The following is a 17,612-nucleotide window of genomic DNA, read 5'->3' on the forward strand; positions in this document are numbered from 1 at the left end:
ACATCACAAGTAAACAAGAAATTCTACTTACTAAGACACAATTCTTCTTTCCAAACATGTTTTTTTTTGTTTTTTAATTTAAAAAAAACCTATCATAAATATGATGACAAGGTCAAATTAAAAGGAATGAGTTCACCTAATCTTTTGAAAGTTAATTTTAATTAAGTAAATGATGTCAATCAGTTGAGTCCTTATCCACTTTTGAGACGATTTCTTTGCACTTTGCAAAGCCCTCTGATGTGGTGACCATGCTAGAGACCCTTTTACTCATGGATCCTCAGGTATACACTGACCATTTTTTAATGTTTTAATGTCTACTTAGTAGGAAGAGGAAATTTGATGATTTATTTTTTGTTTTTTCTTCTCGGGCAGTGTGATTTCATGCCTGTTAATTGGTACAACATTGGTCAGTTTGAGAAGATGCCAAAGGTCAATTCCTGTACTCAGTAGGCACTTTTAAATTGATAGTGGAATGCAAAGGTGCTATTATGAATGACCAGATAAAGACAAAGGGTCAAGAAGACCTATTATTGACATTTGGGTGAAAAGTTATGATACTATCTGTCTACCTTGCTCTTTGTCATATGCATTTTTTCAGGAAGCTGGTACAAGAAAATGCTCATTATTTTTTATTTACATTTACAAATTTATAGTTTACAATTTCAGATGTCTCAACTTGCCAAATTCCCTAATGTACATGATGTATATTTATAAACATATCAAAGTCAACCAGTAAGCCAAACATGAGAAAGAGGGAGGGGAACGGAATGGGGTGGGAACTGGGGAAGAGGTAAATGAGTGATGTATGCATGTATGCCTCTACCATCTTGTACCCCATTAAGATATATGACTACAATACATCAATAAAATTTTTTAAAAAAGAAATGTTAAAATGTGCATCTTTACAACTCTTTCAACATCATTATAAACTGGTTTTTTTTTTTAAATTAAATAATCTCCCTTCTCAGTTTTCTTCAAAAATAATATCTGGACATTTGTTTGCATGTAGGCATGTGTAAACATCTCAATTATGATGCATTAGCATCAAAGTTTTAGAAATTTTGTTTGTTTATTTATTTGCAGTGCTGCGAATGGATACCAGGGCCTCATGTATACTCGGCAAGTGATCTACCACTAAGCTACAACCCCACTCCCTATCCTGAAAGTATCTGACCAAACAGCTTCCTTGTGTCAGGCTTTGTGAGGATAAACAGAGGAAGGAAAAATGAATATTGAGAATTTTCTGAAAAGTGATACTTACAATTATTTCACACAGAAGTTTCCACTAATAGATTTAAGTGACTCTAGCCTTGATAACCAATACCCAATTACCAGGCTGCTTGGATAGTTGTCTCATTCTTATTAGGGCACACATTACTTCAGTGATCTTCCTTATATAGCCCTTTAACCTACTGTTTAATTTTTCTTTGGTGGGAACACAGATGAATTCCATGTTCTGCCTCTTTATGCTTTTGCCCTCTCTCTGGAATACTGTCCCTTTGTCTTCTCTCTGGACTTTTACTAATCATCTAGTTCATCTCAAAGGTCAACATTTTTATAAAGTATTTTCTGAATGATATTCAGAGTTGATCTTCTGAATCTGTATGCATACCTCTATCATGCAGACTTCTATCATGATATGGCATTTTTGTAATTTATAAGATATGGGTTGGCCATTCTTACCATAATATGAGCTTTTTGTGATATGAAGTAGAATCCTAATATCTAATATCTTTACTATCAGTTGCTCCATATTGCACATATTCAACCATTTTAGAATTCACAACTCAAAGAGGTAGACATCATTATTTCACAAATGAGGATGCTGAGTCGCAGAAAAATTAAGTAATTAGTCCAGTGTCACTTAGATGGTAAGTGCTGAGTTGGTATATATCAATATGTCAAATAAAATGCCTTTCCTCTAGTAGTAGTTTATAAATATCCAAAATATGAGTTTGACTCACTAACAGGTTTATCAAATATGTACATCAAATATGCTTTCTTTATTATAGCATAATAATTTTGCCTTCTTAATAAAGTATTAGAATAATAAAAAGTTAAAAAAAACCTCTTTGGCCTTTAAAATATTAAACTAGAAGTTTTCTCAATATTCTTAGCAATGAAAATGCAACATGAAAATGTTATTGCTAATAATACTTTTCATCTACTCAGTCATGCATAATGTAACTATATTCGCTCCTTTTCTAGCAAAATTACATTCTTACTCCTGAAAAAATGAGAATTCTCATTGTATAAATGCTAGGGAAAATTTTATGGTTCCATTGATTTTGTTAAGTCCAGACCAATATTACTTAAGAAGCATAACCAAAAAGCTGCAGGAAATACCATTAATCTTCTCACATTTTTGTTACTATTCCCTAGGAGACTGATATATTACAATCCTGAATTATTTAAGCCAATTATTTGATTCTTTGTTTCACACAGTAAGAATTTCATGAAACAAGTTGAAATGAAGTTTTTAGTGACATTTAGACATCTATTTTTATATAATACATAATCATTAAGTTAGGAAAGTTACAAATCTCAAAATAGCTTTCGGATCTGATATCTATCTTAATTTTTTTTACAAAATTTCAATTTAATAGATATATAAAATGTTAAAAACAATAAAATTATTCTCAACTCTTAATTTTAAAGTGACAAGTTCTTAGTTTTACATAGCTACCTAATGATAAAGCATTTTTTCATAGTAACTTAAAAATAGGCCTTGTTAAACAGGTACATTACATGTGCATTTTCTTATTTGGGGGTAGTTCTAGAAATAATATTATTTATCTAGTTTTTGAAATAATACAATATGCTAATAATTTATTCTTTAATGTGACATAATATGCTAATTTAATTATGATATTCTTTAATGTGACATTCTTTAATATGGTATAATAATATTCTTCTGAACCATCAATGTATACTAAACATGCAAATAGGAAATGGAATCATTTAGGTGTCTAAATGTAAACTATTTAAGTATAAAACTACATTTATAGTATGCTCTTAAAGCTCATATACGGCGGGCGTGGTGGCGCACACTTGTAATCCCTGCGCTTGGGAGGCGGAAACAGGAGGATCTTGCAGGTTCAAAGCCAGCCGTGCTGGCTTAAGAGACCCTGTTTCCAAATAAAAAAGTATAAGATAGGTGTCTGGGAGTGTATCCCGGGGGTAGAAGAGCTTCCAGGAACCCCAGTACCACCAAAAAAAAAAAAAAAAAAAGCTCATATGCGAATAAAAAGAAATGAACGCACGACTCTAGCTTTGCATCTGTAGTTGGATGAAAGAGCAGAAAAGGAGGCCAAGCTGCCATTGTGGGGAGGTCTGAAGATGAGCACCTTTTCCTGACACAGTAGGTGAATAATTCTGATCAGGTTGCACCAGAGGCCACCCAGGGTAACATTACTATCCAAACAATCAAGCTGGTAATTGGGTATTGATTATCAAGGCCAGAGTCCTTCATGCCCTTGCATGCTTAAAATGGACATGAAATGTGACACATGAAACGACTGGAGGTCTTGCAATGTTGTGACAACTGCTGGTAACATACCGAAAATTCTTCTTGAAACTTTAGGTTGTTGTTTGTGCAAAGCTCTTCAACATGTTGCAGGAAGGATTTCTTGCTTATTGGCCTCCGCGTAAAGAAAGGTATAAAACGGAGTCATGTTAGACTGTATTTTTTCACTTACGCCTGGCACTGGCTGTACTGTTAACAGCTGAAGAATAAGAGGCATGCAGACACCAAGAACAACGGAAAGCTTTAAAGTCCCTCTAATGTTTACAGAGTTAACTTTTCCTCTTTATGTTCACTTTCTTTGTATTCAGGGTACAAAATTCCTTCAAATTTTCAGTGACTTTAAATGAAGGATTTAACATTTTCGTGAATAAAGTTTTTCAAGTAAATGTAAGGGCATAAAGTTATCATTGAATCTTAAGGCACATAATACCTCTTTGTCATACAGAAAACATTTTGTACATTACAAGGTTTTAGAAGATATAAAATATTGCAGTGACCTCATTCTCATAATGACATGGTTTTTAAGCCCCAAGGAGTTTAAATATCCCCGTATTACCTCTCAAGCTAAAATACAGACATGCAGACTTCACCCCAGAGAGAGAGAAAGCATTTCTCCAGTTACCATGCAATTAGTCATGCTTTTATGATTTATATCCAGCTTAGAGGTTTTTCCAACAAACATACAGAAAGGGAACCACACATTAAGATTGGGAATTGATATTCAAAAGACAAGAAAAAAAAGATTTCAAAAACTTACTTGATAGATTTTCTATAACTAAGTAACCTGCAACAGAAATTGTGTTAAATGCATTTGTGAGTTGGAGGGGAGAGCTCATTCTGAAAGACTTCTAGATTAAAATCAGAAATTACCATAAGTCAGTAATAAGTATATTATGCCATCACCAACACTGAACAAGCATTTTAAATTATATTTCACATTTTTGAAATTATATTATTTGGACTCAATATAACCAAATAATATTTTGCTTTTCTCTCCAGATTTTAAAAAATCCCTACTATTATGTTGTTAGGAATTTGGGAAACTACACTGAGAGCAAATCACTTTTTAATATATCACATAATATTTAATGCCCCCAAAGCGTTAGTGAAAATTTTAAAAATATTTTATCTATGGAGTATACTGGTCATGGAAGAATGAATCAATCTGTAAAAACATGTTGCCTAAATCTTATTTCAGGAACAAGTTTGGATGAACATACAGACAAGAAATGAAACACATTTCAGTGACTTTAGACATAATTTTTTTGTGACAGATCATTTACAAAGATTGTTATAATTCTCAAAACACCGAATCACTTTTAGCAGCAAAATAGATTATACAACACACACAAACTTAGAGACAAGTGCACTGTTTAAAACGTTTGTCATGCATAACAAATTAGCACTGCAGAAACCACAAAAGTCACAAGATATAATGAAATAAAGTGAATAACTTTTTCAAAGCTTTACATTGTAAATAATATTGAGGATGATTTTGCTATTTTGCTATGTTTTAAGTGAAAGTGGTTACAAGCAATTTTTTTTCAGTACTAGGGATTGAATCCAGAGGGCATTCAACCTCTCTGCTACACCCCCAGCTCTATTTTGTATTCTTTAATTTGAAACAGGGTCTCACTAAGCTGCAGAGGGCCTCACTAAGTAGCTGACGCTGTCCAAGAGCCTGCAATCCTCCTGTCTCAGCCTCCCAAGTTCTGGGATTACAGGAATGCGCCACCAAGCCCAGCAAGAAAATATATTTTTTTTAAGTATTAGATGAAAGAAAATAATTGAAGAACATGACTAATCAATATTGTGAAAATGGCCACAAAGAGGTGTGTTCAATTAAGAAAACATCAGTAAGTCAAAAGGAAGCCTATTTTATCACAAAAGATGAAATGGTAGAGAATATGGGGATTCTGGAGCAGGTATTACCAAGAAGTATAATAGCAGTCTCAGCTAATAATGGTTGGGTGTCCCCAACAGATGTCTCCCAGCTTCTCAGAGATTAAGCTGCTAGAGCACCCCTCTATCAAATATGGCATCAGAGTGATCAGAAAGAGAAGAGTCTCGGTGATTCAAAGGGTTATTGAATCTGAAGAACAGGGAAAACAGAGTGCCTGAAAACTGGAAGTGCCAGAAATATCTCTGATATAGTCACAGATGCAGTGGAAACTAAGGCACCAATCAACCCTTGTTAGAACTAAATGCCCTCTGGAAAAACCAGCAAGAAAACATAAGAATGAGCCAGACCCATTATATGTGCTGCTTTAGAGAACTCAAGGCCTAACGTTTCTATACTACCATGTTCTTCAAAAATAGGAAAAAAAGAGGGTTGGGTAAATCCCAATTAACTGAGCTTGAGATATAAATGATTGAGATACTTGAATTAGCAAGATCCATTTACCTGATACTGCATGGGAATGGAAATTCTTGACCTGTGTCACTTTTAATAGCAGGGGACAGTTGGTGATGGTAAAATTCAGACGCACTATATCTGATTTAGCAACTGGCCCATGCTTGACCTATTTAAGAAAATACTCGTATGTATACACATAGTCGAAGGTAGCATTTCATTAATAAATTAAAAAATACTAGCATCCTACAATGGAGAAATTCTCTCCTTCACAGAAGATCCAGGATTATTTTCAGCTGTACTAGAAAAATATTTTTTTCCTGGGATAACTGGAATCTACAATAGGTACTAGGCTCTGGAAAGCCATCAAGAAGTCATTTGAAGAATCAGTACATGTCTGTGAATTGCTAAGAGACATTAAACATAAAGAATCAAAGTATGAATGAGCAATAAACATCTAAAGCATAATATATTTCACACCTTTGCTCTTCTTTGAATAGCGATCTCTATTCTTCATTTAGAAGTTGTAATTAAATACATATTCTAAATTCATTTCTTTTCAGTGAATATTCTATAGAAAACTGCTTTCTTTTACTGTTCTTATTTTGCATTTGAAAGCTGTCTCCCAAGAGTCTAATTTTACACCACAACAGACTAGGTATTGGGTTTGGATTATTTATGAATTCTTGTCTCATTATAAACTATAATGATCTTGTTCAAGTATCTTCAAATATCTGCCCATTAAATACTAGCCATGCTATATTGCACAATTTAATCTTTCTGTGCCTCAGTTTCCTGAACTGGATGAAAATCAAGATGATATATGAGCCAGGTGTGGTGGAGCACGCTTGTAATCCCAGCATTCAGGAGGCTGAGACCGGAGGATCGCGGTTCATGTACAGCCTCAGCTACGTAGGGAGGCCCTCCGCAACTTAGTGAGACCCTGTTTCAAATTAAAGAATAAAAAATAGGGCAGGGGGTGTAGCTCGGAGGTAGAATGCCCCTGGGTTCCATCACCAGACCCCCCCCCCCACACACACACACAAAGATGATATATGTATAGTACTTAGATAAATCTCTGGCTTTAATAAAGCAATATATACAAATTAGTTACTACTGCTGGTATTAAAATTACTTTTTCTCATTTGTTTTATAAACTCAATCTTTTTCTATACATACTATTCCATTGACACTGATATGAAGAAGAGATTTTTCTCTTATGTTCAAACTTTTGTCTTAATTTTACTCAAAAGTAGATAAACTAGATTGTGCTAAAATTAAGCAGCAAGAGTCTTTATTGTGTTCTTCCTAATCAGGGTCCTACCTAGAGTGGTCATAGATATCTAGACTTTAAATATAAGTTTGTCAGTTCTCCATGCAAGGCCCTATCCTCTAATAGAATGGTGCTGTAATAATGTGGTTTTATGTATCATCTAAAACATTTGTAGTCGTTCCCACAGTCCCGATACCGCTCCTTGCCACTTCCTGCATCTTCCCTGATCGCCCTCCAGGAGCTCTCTTGGTTTCTCTCCCTCTCCATTTGGTACCATTCCATGGTATTTTCCCCACAACCAAATTCTACTTATTCTTTAATATTTGATTTGAATGTAAGTGCCCCAAGGACCTTGCCATATTGTACAAAAACGAAAATAATGTGTGTGTGTGTGTGTGTGTGTGTGTGTGTGTGTTTTCTGTGTAATTAAGTTTCTAACAACAAATCACCTCCTACCTTCTGCTATGGCTATTTAACATTCAGTTTACTTCATGGCATTCCTGATCTAATTCATACTAAATTCTGGATATGTCATTGTTAAATATAAAATTATGGGTGAATTCAGACTAAGATACACACACTCACAAACAAATATATAAGTGCACTAGGTATTCTGAGAGATTATCTGAATTGAATGAATCCACAAAACTCTTAAGACACAGAATTCTCAGGAGGTGACAATTCAAACTTCAAATATGCATTATCACAAGAATAATCAATAACCAGTAGATGTGCCTAAAAATATACCATATTAGATCAGTAACATTGGAATAACAAGTGCTATGTACTACATCAGAAATTTACTTAGGTGAACAATAAAATTGCTCTTGCTTACTGAATTGGTAAAAAAAAAATGGCATCAACTTTAAAAAAGAGGTAGGCTCTGTTTGGGTTTTATTTATTTATTTTTGGAATCACTTTACCTCAACCCAAGGACTTTATATAATCTGTGTTTATTTAACAAAATAACACAAACTTAACATTTGTGTTTATATACCCTAAGAAATATGACTTCTAATAGTATTTTATGTACTTTTTGATCTATGTTTGTTACAATTTTTCACAAGCTAAAATCTTGAAATACTTAACCTAGATAGCTCAAATTACGACTATTTCAAATAAAAATCAGATCCTCCTTCCTACATAGTTTTCTATAGAATCCACATTATTCCTTTGATTATTAGCTTCATGTTTTGTGGTTGTGGTTTTCTCTTAGATACTAGTTGCACTCTTTATTTTATTTTTCTTTCAGTTTTTTTCTTTTTTCTTTTTGCAGGTCTGGGGATGGAACCCAGAGGCATTTGACCTCCGAGCTACACCCCCTGCCCTATTTTTTATTATTTATTTTGAAACCGGGTCTCACTGAGTTGCAGAGGGCCTCACTAAGTAGCTGAGGCTGTCCACAAACTGCGATACTCCAGTCTCAGCCTCCCGAATGCTAGGATTACAAGCGTGCGTCACCACGCCCGGCTTCTTTCAGTTTTTTATAGTTTTATTTTTAAATAAAAAAGTATTAATTAGTCAGGCAAGTGGCTCATGACAGTAATCCCAATACTGGGAGGTTGAGATGGGATGATTGCAGGTTCAAGGCCAGTATCAGCAACCTAGCAAGACTATTTCAAATAAAACTAAAATGGGGCTGGGAGTGTGTCTCAGAGGTGGAACATCACACACACACATACAAAGTTACAGAATTAGAAAAGATGGTGGTCCAAACTATAAAAAATGTACTGACTTACCACTGATGAAGCAATTAAATCACTTGCAGGAAAGATTGTTTAGATAACCATTAAAATAAAACCTTGCAGAAACTGATGTGCAATGTTATTTCAGAAGGAGTGCTATTTTCAAATCATATGATTTGAGGAGACATTCAAACTCACATACAAAATTTCTTTTTATTTCTTTTAATTGTTCAATGGAAGGCACTTTTAGGCTGGAATAGCACTCATATTCACGTATGATGGTGAAGGTTTACCGTCAAATTATTTTCAGTTCATTAGTGGCTAAATCAATTTGGGAATTGTTCAGATTTCAAGAAGATAACTAACCACTTACCAATATAAAAGGCTAAATGCTTTCTATTACATAAATCTTAGCTGTCTTAAATCCTATGCCTTTTTATTGAAAAGGGTATTATTTCACATCTGAGCTCATTTCTTTAAAGTCTATCAAAAACTTGAATTCCACTCAGATTACTCTTCATGGATCTGGAGAGGAACCATTTATTTTTGTTGGCAGTGGTGATTGAAGACCATATTGTCACAGAGACTCAGCTTTCTCTCAAGGTTAATTAGTTGAAATCTACAGGGAATTAAAATATAGTCCTAATAGAGCGCCATAGAGGCTAGCCTATAGATGAGCAGCTTAAGTCAGCATTACCAGGCATACAGGACAAATCGAGAAACTGTTTTTTCTACTTAACTTGCTAAATTGGTTAAAAATGAAAGAACTTCAAATTTATGACCTTGATATAAAAATATGTATTAATAAAACACAAAACATACTACCCATTTAAACAACAAATGTGTGAAGAATTTTAATGAATATTTTAAGTTATATTTATAATTAATATAATTAATGTTTTCACATTAAGATCTTAATATTTTAATAAATATTTCAAGTTTTATAAAATACCGAATATGACTTTAGTTTATATATTTTATGATCACTATTCAGGATTTTATATCCATTTACTTTTATAATAATAGTCTATTTCTTTTGCAGTGCACTGTTATAATACTTCTAGAGATAACTTAGTTATTTTCTTTCCTACTATTTTTGTTTCAGGCTTTAAAATAGTGCTCTTTCAGTTCCTTCTTCATTCTTTTATCAAATCACTTATAAATTTTCTGGGTTCCTCAGTATAACTTAAAGTATTACTTTAACCAATGGCTCATACATATAGCTATTTCTAGAATTTCATTTTATAAGTGAAACAAACCATTTTATGAGTGAATCAGTAAGTAATATCATTCTTTTCTTATTTAATTAGAAAATCCATCAATTAGTAAGGGATAGCTAGTGCTTTCTTAATATGCCTCCTCATATCTGAAAGGACAAATAGGCTTAAGAAAAGCATTAATTGGAAAGGCAGCCTTTGGAGGCAATGCCCCTATTGTTTTTATCACCATATTTCCAGTGCCTAATATAGAGCTGGATACCTGGGAAGTGTGTTGAGATTTCCTTAATTCAAAGGTAAAATGCCTATTTAGATTAAGCTGGGAATTCCACGTTCTTGCTGAAGTCAGTGAGTGAGATTGTCAGTGTGGCAGGCCTCAAATTTTTCTTATTACGAAGCCTCTCCAAGTTAGCACATTTGAAAACAAATTCTTGACAGATGTTTTATTTTACCAACCATGTATTCTCAATTAAAAACATGGGCATAACTTTGCTATCTCAAGAGCAACAGGGCAAAAACAGTGGCTAGGGAGGAGAGCCTGCTGACAGCTGGGTGAAGAGGTAGACGAGGGTTCTCAGCAAAGACTTAATGAAGAGGTGACAGAAGGCATCACACAGTCCAAAATAAGTCTTACAGCCAGAGCTAATAGCTAGGGGGGCAGGTAAGCAATGGAAGTCCTGTGTCGGAATTTAGAAGGCAGCTTCAGGAAACTAGATTTAGAAGAAGATCAGATCTATTTAACAAATACGAGCTATGTGGAAGTATTCTGATTAACTCGATTATCAGGTTTGGCTGTGTGGAGACAAGAGCTCATCATAAGCATGACACCATTCATTGATTCTTGGAAGAAAAATCTAGTGAGATCAAGAGTGAGAGTATTATGAACATGAAAACATTTTTCTGAGGTAAAAATGACGAAAAAGTAAAAGGGTTCTATTTTATGATGATAAAGAAAGACATTTGGCAGGGCTGAACAAACCAGGCTACTTGTGAGTTTCAAGTGTCAAGAGGTCAACTTTGAGTGCTAGCTGGAAATAGGTATTTTATGTGTGACATGATCAACTAAATCTGTAGCCCAACAACATTTACTTTGACAAATATTTGCATCCCATTAAGCAGATCCTCTGAACAAAATGCATTTTCTCTTTCTTTCTTTTGTACTGGGAACTGACTGAAACCAGGGGTATTCTACCTCCAAGGTACAACCCAGCCCTATTTTATTTCTTTTTCTTATTTTGAAATAAGAAACTTGATAAGTTTCTGAAGCCTAAAATTACAAGTATGCACCATTTTGCCTACTTAACAAATTGCATTTTCATCAACCTTTATCAATCTAATAATTAGTTAATTTGAAGCAAAACAGAGTTACATATAATTCTCCTAACATTAAGTTTACTTAGAGTAGAACTAGTATTGGCATCTTTTATTTTAATCATACTAAGTACCATTCATGGTCAACCAGAATGTCAGGAGCCTTGGCCCCATCCAGACTTAAGGCTCATGGAGACTGATTCCATTTCAGGAGATTTATGATTTTGAAATCAAGTGTGCTTTCATTTTCTGTCTCCACTCATATTTTTTGCACAAAAATTTATTACCTTTGGGGCACTGACTCAGTTGCTGGGTAGTCTCTGCCAATGCTGTCATGCTGCTACTCCGCTCTCAGAGTATGTCAAGAAATTTTTGTGCCAGGATTAAATGGCTGAGTATCAGAAGAGGTTCATGCTCACATGATCACCCATGGGTCAGGGCAAAAGAAAAATTTGTTGTCTGTATGAAACAGACAGTAGGAGAACAGAGAATAAGAAGTGTCATTGTCTTGTCCTTAGATAATAACCATCTACAGCTGCAGAATGAGCTTCTGTGAAGTATAAATGCAGACTCTACCCATCCACTAGAGAATTTAGTCCTTATGTTATGGAAATAATAGAATGAGAAGCCTGTAAAGAATTCTAGGTGAAGCCTTAATTATTATCAAAGTTAACACAACATGAAATCACAGCAAATTATCAAGACATGCACATCATACATCGATGTGCATTTTGATGAGATTAATTTTACCATATCAATAGCATGCAGTTATAGAGGAAACATCGTGAACACAAAGCATTTTTTGGCATTTGAAAAATAGCATATTAAGCAACAAAATGCTCAATATCACGTATCTTAAAATATAAAGCACATCACCTGACACAATTAAAATAATCACAGCAGAACTCTGCATTACCACATAACTTACTGGATGACAAAAATCTCCTTGCGTCTAAAGAAAAATGAAGAGTATCTGGAAGTAAAAATTCATTATTTATTTATTATGAAGACATACTGCATCATTATTTATTTGTTACTACAAGAACATGAGCATTTAATGTGTTAGACTTCATGCTACTTGCACAATGTTTCTTGTATTCCGGATTCAAATATTTTTGTTATTGTTTGCCAAAGACATTTAGGAAAGAAGTAAAATTACTGACTAGGGTCTGTAGAACAATGATGATAATTCAAATTAAAACTATTTTACATAGAGCTTTATCTCTCAGCTTAAGATGATGTATTCTTACTGAAGTCAGAATAGGACTTATTCTACTAAAGATCTTCCAGTTTCTGCAAATTTATCCTTCACTAAAATGCCATCTCTTCTTTGCCCCATATCATTAAATCAAAAGAAACAATTCTCTCAAAATTATTCTTAACCTAGAAAACACTGATGGAAAAGAACACCTTGGTTTCCTAAGAGAGTTTACACTGACCTCTTCTAGTATGTTTCAGAGTAGAATACAGTACACACACACACACACACACACACACACACACACACACACACACCTTGATACTCCAGAATCAGACACACCTGTGCCTTCCTATTTTCTAGCTATATGACTGTGGACAGTTACTTAAATGCTCTATGCATACATTTTTATCTGTACCATGTGAATATATGTCCCTACCACAAAGGGTTCAAAGAGTTAAGTGCTATCATTACAAATGCAGTGATTACTACATAGTAGTTGCTCATAAACAGCAGGAATTATTTTTTTGTTTTTGTTTTTGTTTTTGATGGTATTGGGGTTCCTGGGAACCCTTCTACCTCCGGGATACACTCCCAGACCTATTTTATACTTTTTATTTGGAAACAGGATCTCTTAAGCCAGAGCAGCCGGCTTCGAACCTGCGCGATCCTCCTGTCTCCGCCTCCCAAGCGCGGGGATTACAAGCGAGCGCCACCATGCCCGGCAAACAGCTGCAATTATAAGTGAGCTAACTCTATATGAAAAAGTAGATTGGAATTATTTTTAATACTGAAAATATAAATAACAGTAACACCAGTACCAAACATATCTGGTTTATAGTTTTCAAAGTATGTTCTTTTAAAAAGTAAGCTTCCTGAATATATTAATATAGTAAATAAAATTCAATATGTACATTTCTAAAAATCTCGAACAGTGAGTTATTGAAGTAAGAAAGGGTCTATTAAAATAGCAGCTTTTATAAACCATTTAGTTGTTTGTTTCCTTTTCTTGAGAATTTTAATTATATTCACGATTACTGGATTGGGTGGTGAGATTTTAATGTACTTAACTAAAATAGGCAGAATAATTAGTATAAATTGGTACATAAATATTTTGGAAACAAAATTGAGGCATAAAGGAAACTGAATTTCTGCCAAGTAATATTGGTTAATGTTGTCTTACTATTTTTCTGATTTAATCATCAAACGTATATAAATTATTTATAGAAAGAAAATAGTAAACACCTTTTTCCTAGCAAAGAAATATTTAACTTGTAAAAATTCTGTTGGATTATTTGTCGTAACTTTCTTGCATAGGTAATATGTGTTGCAATTAAAGTAAAGACAATCCTCAGGCTGTCAGTCACATAATCCTAATGGTACAGGTCTGTCTTACCTGTATATGGCTATTGATCTTACCATCAGGTTCTTCTCATATTTTTCTCACCTCAGTGACTTACTGGGCTGTGTTTTAAAGGCAGCTACTTTGTTTATCAGACAATAAAACTCAAAGGCTATTTCCTAATTTAATGAATGTGAAGTAGGTGATCCCCAAATATTAATTTTTCTTTCTCAAAAATATAACTTGTACTCCCTAAACTTAAGTATGAATGTGCATAATTTTTGTATAATTATCATTGCAATAAAAAGTAAAACCTTACTTTAGCATATGTCTGAAAGTTATCATGAAATTATAGCATTGCCTGAATATTCTCATGAAATTAAGAAGAAATTAATCTTTATTAGATTTCTTTGGGAAGAAAAAGTATAACATGAGAGAATATATTGTCATATCCTATGAAACAAGGTGGAAGACAATTAGAGAGGTTTACATGGTTAAAAATTGCAGGATGTGCTTTAAAACATTCAGGATACAGGTTAAGGACAAAAAAAACTTGAGTAATTTTAAAATATCAAGCCCCAAATCTTTGAACAAATTTAGAACCAAGCCTTATAACTTTGTTTTTGTTAACCAGGTAACTCCCTAAAATTAGTATTTTAATTTATTGATTAGTTATTCTCTTATCATTTCTCTTTTGGACAGATGAAGATATATATCAGAGAGGGAAACTGCAAAAACATGAAAAGTTTGGCAAGTTGGAAGAAAAAGAAAATGCCTAATTTTAAAATACAAGTAGAAAGCACATGTTATCTGGGTAGATTTAAGGAAGCAGTTCTTTTTTGCAGACAACTAGGACATATGCCTAAGTTACCCAACAATTTAGGGAGCTCACAATAATGTCTTGCTTCTTCCCTACCAGAATCTACTATTGGTCTCTGTCTTTGGAAGGATTTAGACTTCTAAGCACCTCAAAAAAATGAATACCTTCAGAGCTGCACTGAAGGGCAGGCCCCACACATATGTGCAATTAGTTAATTATTATTATTTTTTTTAGCTTTGTGGTCTAATAAATTAGTGATTTTACTAACACAAAAAGCCAAAGATCTCTAAAATTAAGAGTTAATACTAAAACTACTTGTTATTTTAATTAATTTCTATAATAGAACCCAGTAAAGCTTCATACTAGGTGTCATTGGTATTACAAACAAGTATATCTTACTGTCATAAGTTCCAGAATCATATCAAACAAATGAGAAAATAAAAACCATGAAAATAAATATTTTCAAATTTTCTATTATTAGGGGTGGTGTATACTGATTTTCTGTGGTGCAAAAATAAATAAAATATTCAAAATATTATTTTACTTGTATATCCTTTTACAAATTATGTTTTATACAACAAATACAGAAGTAGTACAAATAAATAATGAGTCAAGGTCATGTAAGACAGGGCCTAGATTATAAATATCCAGTAATAAACAATCTATAGAGTCCCTGTCCTTAGCTGCATGTGCTGACCTGAAATATTTCTATGTTTGTCATGATAGTAAAAAAAAAAAAGAAATGAAAATGGAAATAAAAAACCTCTCTTGCTCCCTTCTTCCCTCCCTCCCTCCCTCCCGCTCTCTTTTTTTTTTTTTTAATAATGGCTGTGTTCACTGTTCATAAATGGAGAACAGGGCAGCTTAGGGAAACCAATCTCACTACAGAAGTTCTACTGCTCTGAACAGTAACCTCGTTGATGAAGATGCTTTCTCCTATATGGACTATGGTCTCTGTTTTCATTTTGTTTTGTCTTCCTTTTTTTCATGAAACATATCCTACAGATTTAGGACTTTGGGGGCTTAATAAAGATTCTTTCAAAAAATTCTCTATAAGTGTTTCGTGCTCCTTGATATTCATTATTTTAGTATGAATAGATTTAACTAAAACTGTTCAAGTAGTTCAAATTAATTACACTTAAATATATGGAGTTATCCCTTGTACTTATAGATGTTTGCAAAAGGAATTGGCATCTCTGGTATGTGGAGGGGTCACAAAGAATTGAGAAAGAGTGCAGAAAGGGAAGAAATAAGAAAGTACTAAAATTCACTTAGACCGTGGAGGAAAGAGAAGAAACCTTCTTTCCCTATGTAGTATGGTCACTGGAGAAGTAGGCCATACACTAGCCATGCTCCAGTGTTCCTGTACTATGCTTAGCTTTGGTGAGTTATGGTGGAAATCTATCGATCTCTTGTACATAATTTTTTTCAATATAGAAAACAGTGCCCTGGGTGATATACAATCATCTTATACATCCATCTTTGGAGCATAATCCATTTGTGGATGGGAATAGACCATTAGAATATAAACAAAAATTTAAATTTAAATCTTAAGAAGTTAAGTTTATACATTTCACAAAACAAATTTACTTGCAATTTAGAGATAACAGATAACTTACATTTTGTGGTATTAGGAGGGACTCTGATTTTCAGGTAATACTTTTCTCTATAGCATGTATTAGATATTTTTAGACATGCTAGAAATATACTTGAAAAGTCAATTAGGAAAAGACCAACTTTGATTAAGTGACAACTACAAATGATACTTTCTGATGTTTAAGACATTTAATGCCATATTTTAAAAAATTAGTATTTTAATATGTCAAAAGAGCGGTATAAGAACTGTGTAATAATCTTGTACTTGTAAGTATCACACATTGTTGGACTGTGTAAGAATATAAAATTGTTTTGACAGACTGGTAATAGCTTTTATTAAGAATTTGATGAATTATCTTAATAGACAAGTTTTTAGTATGCGCCAACATTCTGAGTAATTTATAATGCTTTAAAAATATTAAAATTATTTTTCTTTAAAATTAAGCATTCTAATATTTTCAATATATATCAATGACACTTATTTAGTACAAACATTTATATTTCTACTTCTAACGGTGAATTTTTACTTTGCATATAGTTTTTAAATACTAAACAATCTAGGAAATAAAAATGTCGCATACAATTTAAACTTTCATATAATTGATACTAAAATAAGAAGCTATAAGAAAAACTCATAAAGGTGATATTAATAATATAAAGTTGTTATAAAAGTAATTAAATTTGTGCTTAAAAATGTGGACATTTTTTACAAAAATCTGATGTAAAAAAATCTATTGTGAATAAATTATTAAACAAAATGTTAAAGGTTTAATGTATAAAAATATTTGTCTCAGGAAGAAAATCTTGGTTGAACATTATAGTCCGAGGTTCATATTAAACTCAAAATATTAGGAAGATCAGTGATTCTCTGAACACCAGTGAGAAGTGTGTAGAAGATGGAGGTCACCCTTTGAAAGAAGATCTCTGTGACCTGTGTAAATTGGAGCCCCACAAACACTTCCAACAAGCATAGGTCAGGACAGGGTCATGGCTCCAGGCCCTCTGGACCACAGTTCGCCCTGAGGAGTGTGCTCACCGCGTTACTCTCTCGTCCTTCAGCTCCAGGTCTGCCACTGTGATGAGCTGATCCAGCTTGAATTTAGTGTCAATAATTTCTGCATCCCGAGGGGAGTATGTGCCACCTTCTTTCTGCTTCTGTCGAATTCTAAAATAAATGCATTAAGAACCAGTAAGAGAATGTCATAGAAAGCACTTGAGATTAGATTAAGTTTTCAAGTGAAGACATTTAGTCAAATCATTTCTTTGATGCAATCATATCTTAGAATATTTG

The 17,612-nt window shown here is 33.4% G+C and overlaps 1 protein-coding gene across 2 annotated transcripts in view; it reads right to left on the reverse strand.

Annotated features, from left to right (window-relative positions):
• The window catches only part of PTPRQ (protein tyrosine phosphatase receptor type Q), a gene marked incomplete at both ends in the record, with an annotated part of 256,731 nt that overhangs the window by 27,116 nt on the left and 212,003 nt on the right, over positions 1–17,612 (reverse strand). For both annotated transcript variants that reach the window (XM_080706359.1, XM_080706358.1), the window contains 3 exons: positions 3,560–3,641; positions 4,284–4,310; positions 17,358–17,486. In XM_080706359.1, coding sequence (XP_080562485.1) covers positions 3,560–3,641; positions 4,284–4,310; positions 17,358–17,486 — 238 coding nt within the window. The remainder of the gene's footprint in view (positions 1–3,559; positions 3,642–4,283; positions 4,311–17,357; positions 17,487–17,612) is intronic.

Source organism: Muscardinus avellanarius (genome assembly GCF_963383645.1).
Source record: "Muscardinus avellanarius genome assembly, chromosome: 11".
Classification (NCBI taxonomy): domain Eukaryota; kingdom Metazoa; phylum Chordata; class Mammalia; order Rodentia; family Gliridae; genus Muscardinus; species Muscardinus avellanarius.